The sequence below is a fragment of the Alligator sinensis genome, unplaced genomic scaffold (genome assembly GCF_000455745.1).
Source record: "Alligator sinensis unplaced genomic scaffold, ASM45574v1 scaffold320_2, whole genome shotgun sequence".
Taxonomy (NCBI): domain Eukaryota; kingdom Metazoa; phylum Chordata; order Crocodylia; family Alligatoridae; genus Alligator; species Alligator sinensis.
The window spans coordinates 235,458-254,636 of NW_005842684.1; the positions used below are offsets into that span (position 1 = coordinate 235,458).

Here is a 19,179-nt window from a genome sequence, read left to right on the forward strand (position 1 = left end):
TCTTATAAGTGTGCTGCTGGTTACTACTGCCCAAGTGCAGCACCCTGCACTTGTCAGTATTGAAACGCATCCTGTTTTTGTTAGCCCACCCCTGCAACCTATCCAGGTCTTGCTGCAGTCTTTCCCTCCCTACTAGCGTGCCCACCTCACCCCAAATTTTGGTATCATCAGCAAATTTGAACACGTTGCTTTTCTCCCCATCATCCAAATTGCTGATAAAGAAATTGAACAGTGCAGGCCCAAGGACCGAGCCCTGAGGGACTCCACTGCCCACTTCCCCCCAGGTCGAATATGACCCGTCCACCACCACCCTCTGAGTATGACCCTTCAGCCAAATTTGCAATCCATCTGACTCTGTAGGCATCAATGCCACAGTCGCCTAGTTTTTTAATGAGGATGGGGTGGTTGACAGTGTCAAAAGCCTTGCTGAAGTCCAGAACGACTATATCCACAGCGACACCTGCATGCAATGCTTTTGTGACCTGATAGTAAAAGGCAATCAGGTTGGTCTGACATGACCTGTCCCTAATGAAACCGTGCTGGTTGCCCTTGAGCATCAACCCCGATGCTGGCCCATCATAGATGTGCTCTTTGATGATCTTCTCAAAGAGTTTCCCCAGGATTGAAGTAAGACTGATGGACCTATAGTTGCCCAGGTCCTCCCTCCTCCCATTTTTAAAGATGGGGACCACATTGGCTATCTTCCAATCATCTGGCATCTGGCCCGAGCACCATGAGGCTCATAAAGCAGTGCCAAGGGCCCTGCAATAACCCCTGCTAGCTCCCTCAACACCCTAGGGTGGAGAGCATCTGGACCTGCTGATTTGAACACGTCCAGCCCCTCCAGAAGCACTCTAACCCGGTCTTCCTCAACCTTAGGTCTGGAGGCTTTCCCCTCGAGTCCATCTTGAATCTGGGAGTCCCGGTCCCTGCACAAGAAAACGGAGGTGAAGAATTTGTTAAAGAGGTCTGCCTTCTCCTCTGGCGCAACCACGAGATTGTCCAGCATATCTTGCAGGGGCCCCACATTTCCCAGTGCCTTCTTCATCCTCCCTATATATTTGAAAAAGGACTTTTTATTATCTTTGATCTTGGACGCTAGTCCTAGCTCTATGTCCGCCTTAGCTTTCCTAACAGCCCCCCTACAGGCCTGAGAAGTGGAGGTATACTCCTCTTTGGAGATAGCCCCCCCCTTCCACCAGGTGTACGCTGCCTTTTTGGCAACAGGCATTCCCGGACGTCCTTGGTGAGCCAGGGGGGCTTTTGGGCACTCTTGCCCCCCTTGCTTCTTGTTGGGATCGTCACCCCTTGGGCCCTGAGTATTGTCTCCTTAAGGAACGACCACTCATCTTGGGCACTGAGTTCCCCTGCCCTCGAGAACCCCAGCGTCTCCCCCACCAATCTCCTCAACTCGTTGAAGTTTGCCCTCTTGAAGTCTACGGCTACCACCTTGCTGCGGACACCTCTAGCCTGCTCAAGGTGAACAGCGTGCTCTGCTCCTTGTTCCCTGTGCGCAAAGGCATCCATCAGGGCTGTCCCCTGTCGAGCATGCTCTATGCCCTGGCTATTGAGCCACTGCTGCATGGACTGTGGTGCCACCTGAGTAGTGTGGCCTTGTCATCGGCCATGGGCCCATCCACTGTCCCTCCGCTTCAGCTGTTAGCATGTGCAGATGACATGGCTATCTTCCTTAATACCCAGGAAGACATATGGGCTTTGACAGACTGCCAACGAGCCTACGAATGTGCCTCCTCAGCCTGTATCAACTGGGCTAAGAGTGATACCCTGCTGCTTGGCGTGTGGAGCAGTGCGACCCCCCCCAGATTTGCCACGGGGCCTCACCTGGTGCCACAAGGGCCTCAAGGTCCTGGGCATGTTCCTAGGGCCACCAATTTTCATGGCATGCAACTGGGACAGCCTTGAGGAAGGGGTAGAGGCCTGCCTACAATGGTGGTGCTGGCGCCTACCCAGCCTCTCCTACTGTGGACGTGTCCTCATCGCGAACAACCTGGTAGTAGTGACCCTGTAGCACTGGTGTGCTGTACTCAACCAACCACAGGACCTACTCGAGAGGTTCCAGCACCTCCTGGTAGATTTTTTCTGGGATGGGTGCCACTGGCTCCCACGAGCCGTCCTTTACCTACCTGTCGCTAAGGGGGGCCAGAGCCTGGTCGACCTTGTGAGCAAGGTGGCCTCCTTCCACCTGCAAGCCCTTCAGGGACTCCTGTACGGTGAGGAGCACCTACCCTGGCAATAACTGGCATGCCGGTCCCTGCAGAGGGTGGGGGCCCTCAGCTTCGACCAGGAGCTCTTCCTGTTGGACCTCATGCTCCTGAACTGAGCAGTGCTTCTTGCTTTCTACCATGGTATGGTACAAGCCTGGCAGGCTACCTTCTGCCTCCAGCCCCGGGCCTGGCACCTGCGGTTCCTGCAGCTGCTGAGGGAGCCCCTGGTGCACAGCCCAGCCCTGAGGCGCCCCGTGCCGAGTCTGGCCTCTGCCAGCCTCACAGCCACTCTTATCCAGGTGCGTGTCCTCTGCCTGAGCCACGTCCTTGACCCTGCTCGGTTGGCCTGGCTCTTGCCTGAGGCCCTGACCACCTGGCTAGGCATGCACTCTGCCCACAGCGTGGGCTGCCTCCTGCATGACATCCAGGCTGCCCTCCCATTGGAGGCAGCAGCCACTCTGGATAACCATCTCTGGACACGCCAGGTCCCCCATGCTGTGAATGCCCTGAGCAAGGCTTTTCCCATGCTGCCAGTCACCCTGGATGTGGCCGGCGAGCTGGCTGGTGGGCTTGGCACCCTGCTGACTCTCCCTGTGCCTCCTGACAGTGACATAGTTTTCTCCTTTGCTTTTCTGTCGTGTAGACGCCTGTATGCCTGGGTGGTTCACGTCCGCCATGCCCGGGTGCTGGTGGGCTGCCCCGATATGCTGTGGCGACATGCCTGGGGCCACCAGATTCCCCACCAGCCCACACGGCTTGGTGCACATTGTATAAGCTGCCAACCACCAAGAAGACTAGAGACCTGCAGTGGCGGTTACTGCATGGCATCTTAGCCACTGGCACATTTGCGTCCCACTTTGACCCAGCCACCTCAATGGCCTGCCCCTTCTGCCCCGGGCACATTGAGGAGAACCTCTTTCACGCCTTCCTTGACTGTCCCTGCCTGCAGCCACTCTTTGTTGCCCTCGAGCCGCCACTGTGAGCACTGGGCAGGAGCCTCTCGGAGGCCACCTACATGTGCTCCTACCTGTACCGGGTCGCTGAGCGGGATGCCATCTGTTTAGCCAACTTTCTACTGGGTCAGGCCAAGATAAATGTCCTCAAGAGCCACCGCAACCGGCTTGCCGGGACTGGCTCAGATGATGCCGTGCGGCTTTTTGGCCTCCTGGTGTAGGTGCACCTCTCACTGGAGTTCGAGCATGCGGTGATCTGGTGGGCGGTGCCCACCTTTGAGGCATGCTGGGCCCTTGAGGGAGCACTGTGCCATATGGAGGACAGCCGTCTTCAATACATGCTCTGATGTCATGACTGGTCTGGGCAACCAGGCAGGCTCGGTGTCAGACTGTGACTCCCAGCTCATGCCGCGCCCTGGGCCCTCCCAGGCTGCTTTTTTCTTTTTTCTTTGTGTGGGAAGTCGAAGGGTTTCTCACATGTATGATTGGATAGAGGAGAGAGGAGGGGAGGAATCGGTCGTTTAGAGATGGCTTTGGTTTATATGACCAGGTAGGAATCGTTTGTTTAGAGATGGCTTTGGTTTATATGACCAGGTGGCCGGTGTCCCGACTGCATAACAGCGTGTTAGGCACTACGTGTAATATAATGAAGGTGTCTGTCATGGTGTGACGTTATGAATGTAATGACATTTTGCTCTTGGTTTGATGGTATTTGTTTGTCTTTGTGTTGTATATTGGACCTGGACTCTGGAGGGGCCAACTTTTTGTATCCCGAACCCCTGAATGAAGTAGTTAAAAAGTCAACATCCTCCCTTCCTTCCTTCCAGTTTGAAAATGGCCAGAACCGGTTTGAGATAAACCTGGTTGAATGTAGACTTAACTGATTTGGGTCAAATCAGTTTATGCAATGTCTGCTGGGTGGGGCTCCCTGCTCCACAGCAGGGCTGGCCCCTCCCCTCTGCTCCATGGCTGGAGCTCTGGCAGAGACTTGCAGGCACAGCAGGGTCTGCTGGCTTCCCGGTGCCTCCCTCCCCCTCCTGCCACCACTTGCTACTTAAGTAGAGATCCCTTCCTCCTCTCTCCCATAGCACAGACTGTAGCCAGCATGTGGTATGCTAGCTAATGCTGTGTAGGCAAATAAAACAGTGTCCACTTAGGGCTTTTTGGAGGTAATCAACAGCTCAAATGGTAATGTCCCTGCATTCCTTCCTTTGGAAAAAGCTGTTTAAGAAGAACTTGAACTAATGAGTGAAGCTTTGTTTTCTGTTGGGGTGTTAAATCCTGATAACAGAGCTGATAAATGCTTTGTTATCAAGGGGGGGACCCCTCCCTAATCACAGTGTCTTGTGTGGGTCCTGGCCATGCCTACCTCAGCTCAGCCCTGTGGAAGGAAAGGGAGGGCTGCTCTAACACCTCCCAGCTTCTAGCCTGAGTCACTGCAGGCATGTGCTCGCATTTCTGGGTTGAAAAGGGAATGTCTATCCAACTCCAAATCAGTTCACGCTTTGCAGGTTAGACTAACGTGCAAAGATTGAATTAATTCAGCCTCAGGCTTTTTGAATGTCTGTTCCTAGTCCGAACGTCTGTTCTGTTACAGGTTTAAACCAGTTTCGGATCGTTTAAATTGATTTATGTGATATCCTCATTTAGGACTGGAACACTTGACATTAGTTGCTAGGCTAAAGTACAACATAGAAGTTGGCATGTTCATCATTGTTAAAGGCTCGTGGACTTTTTAATTGGCTTCTTCCATTAGTTTGACAGAATGTAGATACTCTACAAAGTGCCAGTTTTCTGAGCAGAAGAGTAACTAAGGCAGAGGAACCAGGGCAGCAGCCCTGGGTGCTGACTTACAATGGGGGCAGACAAATAGCAGCTGCCAGTGCAGCTGTGCCAATGGCACAGCAACAGCCAGAAGTTGTCACTGCCTCTGGGCATTACAGCTGCCCCGGGGTCAGCTGCCTTGTTATGCCTCTGTTTCTCAGACTTGGAAAATGGGGATGGGTAATGGCAGTTGTAGGTCAGCATGTGTAATAGTGTATGTATGTTTCTGTATATGTCTTTATATACATATGTTATATGTATATAAAGAAATTGTGAGAAAAATGCTGTGTTTTCACAAATTTGTGCTTTGGAAAATGTATTTGGGATTTAATACAAAAAGGTGAAATTTGCTCCTGTGCGGTGGACTGGTACGAAGTAGATCTTACTCAAGACGTACCTTTCAATAAGTCAGGACTTCTCACGTGAGTCCTGGGATTAGGACTGAACAGGGTACCTTGTACTTAATCAGATGGGGTGAAATTTTTCTGCACTGGGCCTATATGCCATTTATATGTACAATTTAGTGTCCCCAGATGGAGTCTAATTGGAACTTAAATGATATGTAGTGTATGGGAAATTCAACTCCTGGACTAGATTTTCAAAAGGGCTCCCAAACAATTGCTGATTTTGGTGCTTAAGTAGGAGCCGATTGACACTCCTCTGAAGGTGAAAGGTAAGAACATTGGATAGAAATCCAAATAGGTAATACAATAAGTTGCAGTGCCCCCCTCCCACCCCTTTCTTTTGAAATCCATATTCCTTTTTTTAAAATATAACCTTAAAATAAATCTGGTGGTAGAAGCTTTCTATAGTTTTGCATTACCTAGAAATTTATGTAGTTTGGATTCAGTGAGCCATGCTAGTTTTGCTTTCAAATTCTTCAGTAACCAAAGACCTTAAGGAAAAACGAATCCAATAATGGCATTAATTAGAAACAGGATGAAAAATTGCAGTAAACTCGGCTTTTGAAGTGTGGCCAGAATTACTTGTCTTGTAGTTAACGTTAATTTACTGGTGCATACTGCCTTCCTTTTTCCAGTTGCAGCCAATCTCCTTTGCTGCTGTGTGTTAATGATACCATGGGTTTTTTTGGCTATATGATGACAGTTGATGGATTTGATTTAATCTTAAACTTGAATCTAACTTTGTGTCTTTTGGCATACCTTCAGACTGCAAAGCAACATTGGCAGGAGATACAGGGAAGAATTCTAAGGTACTTACATGTTTGAAATTTTAGATCCCAGCAGGTTTACACACACAGAAATTTAATCAGATTTAATAAATTGCCTGCAGATATAAAGTAACACGAAAATAAGCTAAGATCTAGAATAGAGCTGGAAATGTGATATAGACCACAATAGTTTTCAATACAAAGAAAGTAACTGCAGAATGTTTCTCTTTGTTGATACCTTAATCTTCTTTTAAAAGGAAGTGAAGCCCAGATAGCTGGAGAGATGACCCAAGGAGTAGTGGGGCTAGATCTTCAGCTGGCATAGGTTGGCATACTTCCATAAGATTCAGAGGGGTATTCTGATTTGCTCCAAGTGGGGATCTTTCCTAACAGAATTGGGACGGATTGAACTTCTTGCTTTGATGGAGATAGCTTGCTTATTGGAGTGAAAGTAGAGTAAATCTATATTTTTTCTCCCAGCTTTCCCTATCCCGAGACTAATAATAATAATAATTATTATTATTATTAGTCTCGGGATAGTATGACCTAGCCCTTGAGTTGTAGTCTAGATTAATTCTATTATCTTGGGGCGGTGATCATTCACCTGATAACATCAATTTCTATTAAAATACAATTAAGATTTTATTCCATAAACACTGTACCATATTGGATGTTACCAGGTTACAGTGCAGTACTTCTTACATACCATATTTGGTGCCTAACTGACTAATCCACTGCTAATATCATTATAAAAGGCTGCAGAGGAAGAATGTTCCAAAAGATCTATTTCTCATTAAATTGTCTCTTGTACTTATTCAGATGTGAGAATAATGTATAAATCTGCAGTAACTTTCATTTTATTTAGTCCAGCCAGTTATGTTGTTAAGGAAATATTACAAATGGAATAAAAAGTAAGAACCATTTCCTAAGATGTTGATTGGTTTACGATTAATTTTAGCCTGCAGAAAGCAAAATGAACATTAACAATTTCACACCTTGTTTGTTATGTTTTCTGTTTGCCAACATCACATGCACAATTGTTTTGGTGAACGGTGAACATAAATGTAAAAGATGTAAAATCTTGCTTTCATTTAAAGTGTTCTATTTTGAAATTAATGTGCAAATTACTTGTAAACAGCATAAAAGAGAACAATTGTTTACATCCAGTCTTCATGCATTAAGGCAGAGAGCTAAATAAGAGTTTCCTCCCCCTCACCTCGTCCCCAAGGAAAAAAATGGTTTTATTTTTACATATCCATAATTTCCTTTTTTTACTTGTTCTACTTCAAATGAAACTTTTCAATGGGTAAGCTCCCTTCTATTACAGGGATATTGCCCTTCTAGAACCCATGACCTTTAAAAAGCAAGTTTCACTGTAATCCTTTTATTTTCCTGACATCATATAGCACTGTATCCTGTTGCAGGCTTTTAAGATGGAATGACTGCAGACTTTGTCTGACTGTTCAGATTGAATTGCATTTTGTTTGACAAAGAAATCTCTAAAATACTTATACCTTCCTTATTCACTTCAGAGCATCGTAACCTCCTTGGGTTGAGGATGCAAAGTAACTTCTGTATCTTTCCAGTACCACTGGGATTGATCGAATATACTTAATTGGTCTTTATCTCACAGTTACACTTTAACACTCCTTTTGAAGAAGATTCTAAAGGGATACAGTTACTGGCTTTCTAATTTACTTTTGGAGTTCAGTTACCCATTTTCTTATCTTGCTTTCTTTTCCCGGAAGAGTACAGCATACCGCAGAGTTGCAACTCAACGTGATAGAGACTTATGTAGGAAGATGTTAAAGTCTGTGAAGCTCAACTAGCAAAGCAAACAGAAATTGCAAAACTTATGCATTTTGAAGTCAAAACTGTGTTTTATGGCCAACATACGGTTAGAAGTGAGACATTACTGAGTTTGTGTCTTGGCCATGCCATTGGAGTATACAGGTTTGAGCAAGTCACTTCAGCTTTCTGCCTCAGTTTCTTCATGGGTAAAATGGAGATAATAATACTTTCCCACCCACCATACACCTGTGTAGCAAGCACCTATTACACAGAATTCCAACAAAAGCAGTATTACATATATGCTGTGCTTATTTATCTTATTGTTGGAGCAGGGACAGCTTATATCCTGTTACACATTTTCTCAAGAAAACTAGTAAATTGGATTTCTGTACAATAGGAAATGTACTGAACTTCCTGTAGCACCTGAGAGATAAATTTTCCTGTCAAATGTAGGAGCATGCAGCCCTTTGCTTTTTAACTGAAGTCAGCTTCACAGATTTAATAGGCACCTTGGAAAATTTCCCCAATGTGGAGAAAAGGTACATTATCTGGTAAAGAATTTGTGATACTGAAGTCTATTCTTCTGGAGTGTTGCCCTCTGGTAGAAGACTGTAGATGCATAGCCAAATGAAGAAATAATACTTTGGATTCTGGATAGTGAGGGATTATAACCTAAACCTGAGATAGAGCTAGTATTACCCAAACAGCATATTATTCAGTCATTATCCTCCATGATGGAACCACCAAGACATTTGGAGGGTCCAACACTTTGGTTTTGTTTTGGATCTATGCCCATCTCCCATGGTTTAAGTTAATCACTGCTTCCAAAATATCAGAAGTGAAAAATGGGATGAAATATAGTTTGGAAACAATAACAAGTAATGTTATTTGCCCCCAAGTCCACTGACCAGGTCAGTAGTACAGCCAGGAATAGTATGAAAGTCTCCCAATCTAGGCCAGTGGTCTAGCAGGTAGACCACATTGCTTCCTTCTGTGGGCTTTATCCTGTCACTTTGACTCATGGAAAGACTTTGGTCTGTTGTCCTCAACTGTTGCAGGGTTAGGTTAAAGCCTTTATCTATGACCTATGAAATATATGGGTTAGCTTTTCCCCTGCTTAGTTATGCAAAGCTTAGGGCAGTGGTTCTCATCCAACTTAGACTAAAGGCACCCCTCATTAGACTTAAGCCACTCCTTAGAAAATGCCAGCTTTTAGTTTTCACTTGTTTTTTGACTACAGAAGAACACTAGAACAATTCTTCATTAGAAAGAACTCAGAAAGACCACAACAGGTCAGAATGTTTGTAGTATTATGGATTCCTATTTGAAATCTTTGGGTGTATAGGGACTTATTTTTAAAATGACAGTCCCTGATCCAGAATAATTATTTGAAATGTTTCCCCTGTGCCTTTGGCTGAACATCAGAATTGACAACATTAATTTGTTTGTTGTCTTTATTACTTAATTGGTTTTTTCCATTCGGGGGAGGGAGGGAGAAGAAGAGAGTAGCATGTTAATTAGCATGCACAAATATATCTTTTACAGTGCAAATAAATTGTAGATAAGGCATGTTTTAATTTAAGATTTCCTTTTATACACCAGACACTAAATTATAGCTGTTTGATGGGCTGTAAGGAGAGAAATATGGACCGTGTACTGAAGGATTTTGGGCAAGTCATTTCATTTCACTGTATATATCCACATCTAAGAAATGGATAACTATTTCATGGGTATTGTGACAATAGACACATGAACATGTTAGGAGATGCACAAATAATTATTATAGTATAGATCATGCAAGGATCTCTTGGATTGTGTCATATTGTTTTTGTTCTCATTTATATGATCCTTAAACTTCCATAATTATGTAACTTTGTAACATCAGTATTCACTTTCTGGCTATGATCTGAATGGTCAACAGCTTTTCCCATCCTTTTTCCTGGATGTGTCCATGGCACAGCCCCATAAACAACTGCACGTGGAAAAATCTCATTGCAGGATTGGGACCTTAGAGGACAATCCAGGAGACATACTTGTTTTCCATAACAGCCTTCTGCTAGGAGGGTGACAATGATGAGGGGAAAATATAACTATTTTTAAGGCCTCTGAATTTAAAATAATAAACATGTTTTCAGTGCATGCATGTGCTGGAAAGAGAATAACCTTTGAAGGTTGAATAATAAAATAAGTAAAATTATATAGCTCTGTTCATTCTGAAGGCCCCCAAAGCACAGCACAAACTTAAATATGCAAATCATAAGCAGAGATCGTTGCATAGTAGTCACTATTAAAATATTTACAGTTGCCATTTGCAAGGAATTAATGGTCCCGTGGCAGCCATGGTAATACCACAATAATGCTTATTAGGGCAAACCTGAAATGGGAAAGATTCATGCTAATATATTCAGCACTGAAGGTATAGATGCCCCTTGAGTAAAAGAGGGCAATGCATAATAGTGTCATTAGATGGGGGGTGAGGGAAGGGGGTGGGAAGGGGAACAACCCAGGACACAGCTTCTTTCCTCTAGAGTACTGAGTCAGTGTTGACTGATGAGCCAGTGGACCTGCTGAATTGCTTGCACCATTTCCTGAAGCTGTCTGAGAAGTGTACCATAGTTGTTGTGAACCTAAGAAACATTCCCTGTATCCTCATTCAGACTCCCAGCATACATTGCTGCCTTGTCAGGATCTCCAGGCTTGTTTTCCTTGCAGTGCAAGATCATATGTTCCTCCTGACCCAACTCCAACCCATACACAGACATTTCTAACTTAAGTGATGCTCTGAATCCAAGGTAGTGAACTCACTTGGTTGGGTGCATGGAGTGCACTGAAATCTGAATGCCACTAGTGCTCAAGTAATATGGCAGGGGCTCAGCTATTCCATGACACTGACACAAAAATTCTCTGCAGCTAATTCACTCTGAATACAGACAGATTTCAGTGAGTTAAAAGGGGGAGGTGTACACTCCTGTCCTCGAACCGATCTAGTGTGGGGACCCGAGAAGCAGCCCATCTGGGCTGCCTCTCGCCCCCAGTGCAATGTAGTGCAGGACTCCGGGAAAACAGCCCAGCTGGGCTGCCTTCCGCCCCTGGACTGATTTAGCACGGGGGATGGGAAAGCAGCCCAGCTGGGCTGCCTTCTGCCCTGGTGCGATTTAGCGCCAGGGATGGGAAGTCAGCCCAGCTGGTCTGACTCCCCATCCCCAGTGAAACTCGAAACAGCATCAAAACAGCCTTTCTGTTTCAAAGGAATGGAATAGAACAGAACGGACCAGCTGTTTTCCTTTAAATTAAATTCAAGATGAAACACTGTTCCCTCGAACATTTGAAACTCCAGGCAAAATGGAATGGTGCCATTTCGCACATTCCTAGTATTTACAAGTACTATCCTGCTGCAGAGTATTTTACTCTGTAACAACACATGTGTAGATGCTGCCCTGGCTGACTGGGGCATAAAAGTGCTTCAGTTCATGGGCTTCCTGCTGGCTAGGCCTGTACTGAAGTACCCTTGTGCCCCAACCAGCCCCTCCAAAGGATGCTGAGCAGGGGAGAAGACCTGGTCTGACAGGTTTACCCCCAAGGGCCCCCTGCCAACTGGGGCTGCTCTGACCCAGCTCAGTGTGCTTTGGTCCTGGGTGCGTATGAAAATGGTGTGCCTGGAGCAATAAACTTCGGAGTGATAAGCTCCAGGGCTAACTGCTTCGCATTAATATGCTCATGTAGATGCACCCTGTGGTAACTGTGTCTGATCTTAGACTATGATAAGTGAACAGTAAAACATGGTAACTAAGTCCTGAAGAAAATAAGTTGTACTTACCAGTGGTGACATGTAGGGGGTGCACAGGGGTACACGCACACCCCCTGAGAGCACTGGTGCACCCCCTGACAGGCCGTGCTTACTGCTTTTGGCAATGGAAAGGGGTGGGGGGGCAGGTGAGAGTGCCAGTGCCCCCACTCTGGGTGCTCCCATTGACGAGACTGGCCAGTCAGCGAGATTGGCCACGGGGGACCCCCAACCCCCCTGGTCACTGACTGGTTGCTGGGGGAGCATGTGCTCCCCCTAAGGTGGTACTAGTCACCCATGGTACTTACTGCATGGTACTTACTGTTAGTAAGTTTAAGTCCTTGTACTTTGTTAGTTTGTCCATAAAGTCTGGGTAGCTGAGTGTGACTTGGCAGTGTGACTGCTAGACTTATTCATGAGGAGTCAGCTTATGTGCAGATAGCTCATGCTAACACTCCAGGGAGAACAAGCTCTAGGTGCATTATTTGAAAGATCCCAAACTCACCCCTTGTTCCTTAGGAAGAATTTCATGGGCCCTAACTTTGTTATGAAAAAGGCATATAGCTTGCCTCAGCATAAGTAATGCAGTGAGCTATCCTAAGGAAAAAGCACAGTGAAGTGCTTTACAGGAAGGTAAATTAGGTGATCTAAGCACTTTTTCCCAACTTGGGGTTGCCTTCTCCTCATTTACCTCATGATAAAACTAAGGTCCCTCGTCTTCCTGGTGGTTTTACCTTATGCACATTGATTACCCAGAGTTAAAAAAGGAAAAAAAAGAAACCCATACATTTTGAGCAGTGAAGATGAAGTACAGATTGAAAATAGGTAATGGCTTCTGACTGGCAAGTTTCATGAGGACAAGATACAGAAAAAAAAGCCAAAGAAAAAGAACCCCTCTAACTGTTCAGGCATAGCCATCTATCTCAGTGGCCTGTGAACAAAACCAGAGAACGTAATTTATTGATATACATGCTGCCTGATAGCAGACTCAGATATGGCCAAGATGGTCTTGACTTAAGTATAACAAGTAGGGGAGATGACGGATAGATGTATACATTCCCTGGCTTCAGATAATACTAATTGTTTTGAAAAAATAAGGCAGCACTGTCTGAGATTAACTCTCCTTCCACATACAGAGTTGGCAGCACCTTAACATTCAGTTTTTGAAGTCGGTTGGGGAGGGAGGGGGTCTAAAATATTTCAGTGGACCCCAAATACGCCTTTAGTTGATGCCCTCACTAAACATTGTTGCCAGTTTCTAGCCCTGGCTGATCTTTGCATCCACTTTGTCTGCTCCTGCTGTCACATGGTTGGGCAGATCAGGAGGAAGTCCCATACCCATGCTGAACTTAATCTTTTGCAAATTCTCAAGGGCTCTGTTGTCTTCTTGGTTATACAGCACAACTCCTCTGCTCATTCAGACTCCATGCTTCATGTCCATATTCCCTGTTGTCTGAGCAACACTTTTTGGCTCCTTCAGCAAGTACCCCGCTCCAGGTCTTGCCAATTACTGGATCTGATCGCAAAATGGGGTGAATTTTCTTGACACAATATTGTGTCTGTGCATGTGGGGTTTTTTTTTAATTATCCCATTTTTTCTTTCTGGTTACTTTTTTCTTTAAAGAATGTTGGATTTTGAATTTCCACACTGTCCATGTTATTACAGGGTAGGTCACATTAGACTTATATATTGCACTGAACTGGAATCTTATATTGGCAAAGTTGGTCTAGATCCTCTAGTATAAAACTAGCCTCTTAGTTCATTCTTATGTCTTTTACTCCTACTCCAAACACATCCCGCTAACTCTCCCTTTGCCCTCCCACCTCATCTACCACTGTCTGACAACTTCAGCATCACCCCTTCTACCCTTCTTCTAAAGATATAGCAAAATAGCTGTTTATCCCAGTCTGCCTCTTTCCCCAGCATTACCACTTCACATAAATATCACAGGGTCACTTCAGCAGTTATACAGTCCTCTCCAGTGCATCCCAACAAGCAGGGAAGCAAATACATTCAATGTAGTGGGAAGTATGCAGTGTGTTACCTTATTTGTAACCCCAGTCTCATGACGTGCCTGACAGGTGCTTAAAGGTACAAGCTGTGGGCTTGTTTTGGGAACTTCTGTTATACCTTATAGTTTGTATATTGCATTGAACTAGAATCTTATATTCGTAACATTGATGTAGATACTCAGCTGTGGAAAATCTGTGTAATTCCATTGACTTCACTAAACATGTGCTGATTAATACCAGCTGGGTGACTGATCCTTGGTATTTAGAGAAGTCCCCCACCCCTACCCTCTACCCTTTTTTAATTTGATTTATCTCTGCTTTTTATTGGACCATATTTTAAAAGCCTCATGTAAATTACCATCTAAAATCTTCTTCACCTACATGGGAAGTTGCGTAGTAGAAGCTGGACTGAGAACCTGGGCCTGATTCACCACTGTTGTAATCACCATTTGTTAATGTACATTGTGGCCTGGATTTACCTTAGTTAAGAATCTGGCCTGCAGCGTGTGTGTGTGTATCCATATGCATTTATACAGTGTTGATTTTAAATTAGGAACTAGTGGGGATATTGTCTTACTAAGTATCATTTTGTTTTCTTTTTCTCCTGTCTTACAGCACCATCTCCAATCAGTAGTGTGAAAAAAAGCAAGATTACTAAAAATAGCATCTCCCTTTCCTGGCAGGAGCCAGATCGACCCAACGGCATCATCCTGGAGTATGAAATCAAATATTTTGAAAAGGTGTGACTGACTGATTGCAAAGCATCCTAAGTATCTTTTCTTTGCTGTCCTTTTTCTTTAAGTTATAATTATCTTAGTCATGGAAGGGAATGAAGCAATTTTGTGCATAAATCAATGTCAGATTGATTCTGCAGTAAATGATTAGGAGGACCTGAAACGTGTGTGTTGTTTTCCATTAGTGTGCCACTTCTGTTGAACAAATACATTAAAACTGCATGTCAGCTTCATCTCCAGTCTTATCACATTAAAATAAAGTATACTCATTTGTTAAGAATAAAAGGGTTTAGGAGACCACCATCAATCTTTTCTCCCAGAACATTAGGCAATCCCTGGTCTTTTGTCTTTATACTTCTGGTTTGGTTTTCAGGATTGACTGGCACTAACTCCAGAGTTCATCAAAATGTCTGCTAGGGCAGATTGGTATTCTTACAGTTTCTTTGCCATAGGTGCCTGCTGTTTGTGTTCCTAAAGTGCTTAGGAGGTGTAGTCTTGGACTAGGATCCCATTATGCTAGGTATTGTCCCTACACAGAACAAAAAAAAAGGCTCCTGCCCCAAAGAGTGGACAGTGTTGGGTGGGGATGTCCTGCAGTCTTCACTTCGGGGTTTTTTACAACCAGGTTCTTGCTGAAGTCCATGAACAGTTTGTCTGTGTAAAGACAAAGGGCTGAACTTGGGCAAGTCATTTCCTGTCTCCGTGCTTCTGTCTATCCTCCAGCTCTGCCTGACATAGTCAGAATATTGGCTCCCTGAAGCACAGGCAATGTCTTCTGTACAATGTTTGTACAGTATCTAGCAGAATGGTAGCCACTTCTCAGCTGAGGTATTTCTGAGAATGTTAATACTTGAAACAGAGGGCACCATTAGGCAGTGGGGCAGAGCAGCACTGCAGTGCCCCCAGGGGTTCACTGGGAAGCAGTTGGCCTCAGCATGGCAGAATGCCTCACAGGACAGTAGGGGCAGTCACCCTATTGCTCTCCTTTCTATGAAGTACATCTTACTGTCCCACGCAAGCCAGCCAGCTCAGCTTCCACTGCAAGAAAGGGAGTGACACAAAGCCCTGTCTCTGCTGCCAGCTTAGGATAGGATCTTGGGCAACCTACGCCACTACTCTGTGCCTCCGTCTCCCCATCTGTACAATGGGTTTTACGATACTGATCCTTGTAGAGTATTTTGAGTTCTACTGATGAAACATGCTGTGATTTCTTACTAGAGAAACTCCCTCTGGGACCTGTTCCTAAATAGCCAATAGCCTGATGTCCAGAGTGCTTTCCTGGGTTGTGGGAGAACGAAATCTGAGAGGAGCCAAGGCACTTTTTTTTGCCAACAAACGTTTTGTCAAAACCAGGAACAGTTTCTGTTTGGATGAACTGACAGGCTACCAAGCACTGTTGCTCTATTTACAGGTTAAGAAATTAGAATATAATGAATCCTCAGCCACTGAAGAACTAGCCATTCTGAGACTGAGCTGCTGCTGTTTTTTATATTTGGCAGAGTATCCCAAAAGAAAAGCACATTGTGTTTTCCCTTGGTAATCACAAGCGCACTTTTTAGTTTATACACATTTCCTAAGATGAATGCAAAAGCAATGTAGAGAGTGCAGTAAAACCTAGAAGGTCTCACTAATGATCTTACAGGTTGTGGACCTGTTCCCCAGCCATTGTCCACAGAATCAATGTTATGTTGGGACATAGTTGGTATAGTCAGGGGGTACAATAATGAGCAGGGTGATGGTGAGGAGAGATTTCCTCAGGGATCTGCCTAGAGCCTTCAGTAGCAATTAGTCAAGTAATGGTGAAATATGCCAGGGTTTCTAAACTGAATTGTGAATGGCCTTCCCGGTATTGTTGCCTGCTGCATTTAACAGTTCCTTTAATGGAGCTAAAAGTGAATGGATATTTTTACTGCACTTTTCTGTCTTTGTAGTAACATAACCCAAAGGCACGCAATGGATAGCCTCCAGTGCGACAGCAATGCTCATGAATGTATATTACAGGTTCCCCTTGTCCCCGTTTGCAGAGGATAAATTGGTCATAGCCCCCAGCGTGGCTATGCTTTATAGGTTCAGCATGGGTATGTTGGCCATGGTAATAGCCATGATACACAGGAAAAGTAGAGAGAAGCATACTAGTGCTCCAGTCCTGCACTTAATGCCATGTGGACGTGGGTGTTTGCTCACAAGACCTTCACTTCAGGTGCAGTGAATGAAAGTAAGGGCCTTGTTACCCATTGCACTTTGAGCTGCTCAAATGTTGATCAGGGTTAGTGCTACCTGTAGTTTGAGCAGATGTGCCTTAAAACTAAAAACCTTCTTCGCTGTACCCAACTGTACAGCTGTGACTTGTCACTAGAAAGCTGGCAAGCAGGGGCCTAACTAAGGAGCTACAGCTGCAAATTACTACTTCACGGCTGGTGAGCCAGGACTGGCTTTTCTTCCTGCTCTAGGTGGAGGTGTGTAAGAGATTGGGGGGAGGAGGGGAGCAGGAAGATGAGTTAATGGGATGGGGGAGGGTAATGAAATGGGAGGTAGAAAGGACATGGGGTAAGGGAAGACTGGTGAAATGAAGGAATTCAGCTACTGAAGGATAAAATAAAAATAAAATAAAATAAAGAAGTAAATTAAAGAAAGTCTCATGTTTTAATACATGCGGATTTGGTATTAGGGTATGTGTGTGTGTGTATGGGGGGGGGGTGCTGGTCATGCTTCCTGGGGTGGCTGGGAGATGGGAGAGGTGAGGGAAGGTGCTTTTGGGAATGCTGCCACAACCCTGGTGGGGAGGTCACACCTCTGGGGGAGGGAGGGGGAGTTGGCTTGGTACCAGCACTGCCCCGTGGGTAGTAAAGTGCAGAGATTGGAAAGTTTGTCCACAGAACAGGAGGGCGGGGGAGAAGACACTGCATCCTGGGAGGCCACACATTAATGGAGCACGCGCTGGTTAACATGGAGCAGAGAGAAATCTGCCCTGGAGAGGCATAACTTTAAACTGCCTAAAGTGTGCTTCAAACTAGTTTTAGGTGTTATTGTATGGACAACCCAGGGGTTAAGAGCTCCAGGAGCTGCCTAAAATTAATGTGTAACAAGGTCCTTACACTGGCAGAAAGAAAAGATCTTTTATCAACTGACTTTGTTTTGCAGGATAGACAAGTATTTGCTGGGATGGTTTAGACAAGGATTATCCTGCTCTGGATTACCTTCTGAGGGCCCTTCTGACTCTATCTTGCTGTGCTTCTATGATTGATTGGTTTTTCCTTGATTTTGACATTGTTCCAGAAAAATTGTGCTCTGAAGAATTTTACTTTTTCATCCCTAAATTCATTATTAGGTGTAGTCTTTGAGACTTGCATACAAAGCTTCAAGTGCCCTCTATTACCATTTTTGGAAGTATCAGTTGAAATGTTTCTGTTAGAAAATGACAGTGTTGTGATGAGACTGTCACAACCCAAAGTTGTGATTTTTGTTTTGTGTGCGCTTTGGCACTGCTAAATTATTTTTCCCACTAAATTGCAGCTTCTTTCCACAGTGGAGTTTTCTGCTGTAAAGGAGAACCCTGGTGCAAGGGAGAATTTCCCGCCAATTTGTAGCTTTCTTTGCATAGTGCATTTCTTTTTGCATCTAAGAAATGCTCGGTGCAAAGAGTTCCTGCCATTTGTATTCAAATTTGTGCCCCACCATTGGCTAGTTCTAAATTATTCCTACGTGGCGGCTAGCAATTGGCTTGCTAGCCGTATAAAAAGCTTGAGTGGTTTCTGCCCAAGTTGGAGGACTCCACGAACACCAGGAGGAGGAGACGTCACGTCTTGTGAAGATCTCTAAGCGCTGCGGAGCCTATTGGACCCAGCGCATTTAAAGCAGGCAACAGGGGTCTGATCAGCCTTTAGCCTCTCCCCGTCGCCGAGCGCAGTCCTCGACGTATCCCTCTTCCCTGTGCACAAAAGGACCCACAGAGCCTAGCAAACTTCGTGTGAGTGAACAAAAGGACCCACGGAGCTTCAACAACTCCGTGGGAGAGAGCAAGCTTGTCGTAGTCCTCAAACGAGGATTTAATCGGAGCTGTGCCTGAAAAACTGTCCAGCTTACACCGTGACCATCTTCGGTGTAAGTAAACAATCTTTAAATCAACCATTATGCATCCGTGCCTAATTCTAGCATGTCGCCCGTTCTCTCCGACCCCGCGTGCCCGGGCTGCTGGCCACAGCCCGCGCAGAGCACAAAAAGGGCCCGGATCGCTCCCGGCCCGCACATGGCGACGAGGATGGGATCAGGAGAGAACCCACTAGAGCTAGAATTAGTTAAGAACTGCCCTTGGCGCGATAACAAATGCCAAGTGAAAAGTTTTGAGGAGCTGGAGGCGCATATTGCTTACCACCAGGCGGGCGGAACGGGTGAGAGATTTGTCAGCGGACGCCTTTTGCTGAAGGGAGAAGAGGGAGCCTCCGAAGACGGCGCCCCAAGAGAGAGAGGGGTGTGTTTGCTCCCTGCGGCATTCGGGTGTATTATGAGCAACGAGCGGGTCCTGTTTAGGCCCCTCGATACTGTGTCCCTCACCGGACCCGACCCGGCGGGCGAAACGAACCCAACCTTCACCCAGGAGTGTGCCTGATGCCTAAGATATGTTCGGGAGAGTGAAGAACCGGAGCCGATCGGCCAGTTCCCTCCCCTCATGGCGGCGAGGTTTAGA

At 45.4% G+C, this 19,179-nt stretch overlaps 1 protein-coding gene across 15 annotated transcripts in view; it reads left to right on the forward strand.

Annotated features, from left to right (window-relative positions):
* Positions 1-19,179, forward strand: part of EPHA5 (EPH receptor A5) — a 386,478-nt gene that overhangs the window by 231,811 nt on the left and 135,488 nt on the right. For all 15 annotated transcript variants that reach the window (XR_003096319.1, XM_025215915.1, XM_025215906.1 and 12 more), the window contains one exon: positions 14,377-14,501. Coding sequence is in view for 14 of the 15 variants with exons in the window: in XM_025215915.1 (XP_025071700.1) it covers positions 14,377-14,501 (125 nt within the window). In the remaining variant the exon portion in view is untranslated. The remainder of the gene's footprint in view (positions 1-14,376; positions 14,502-19,179) is intronic.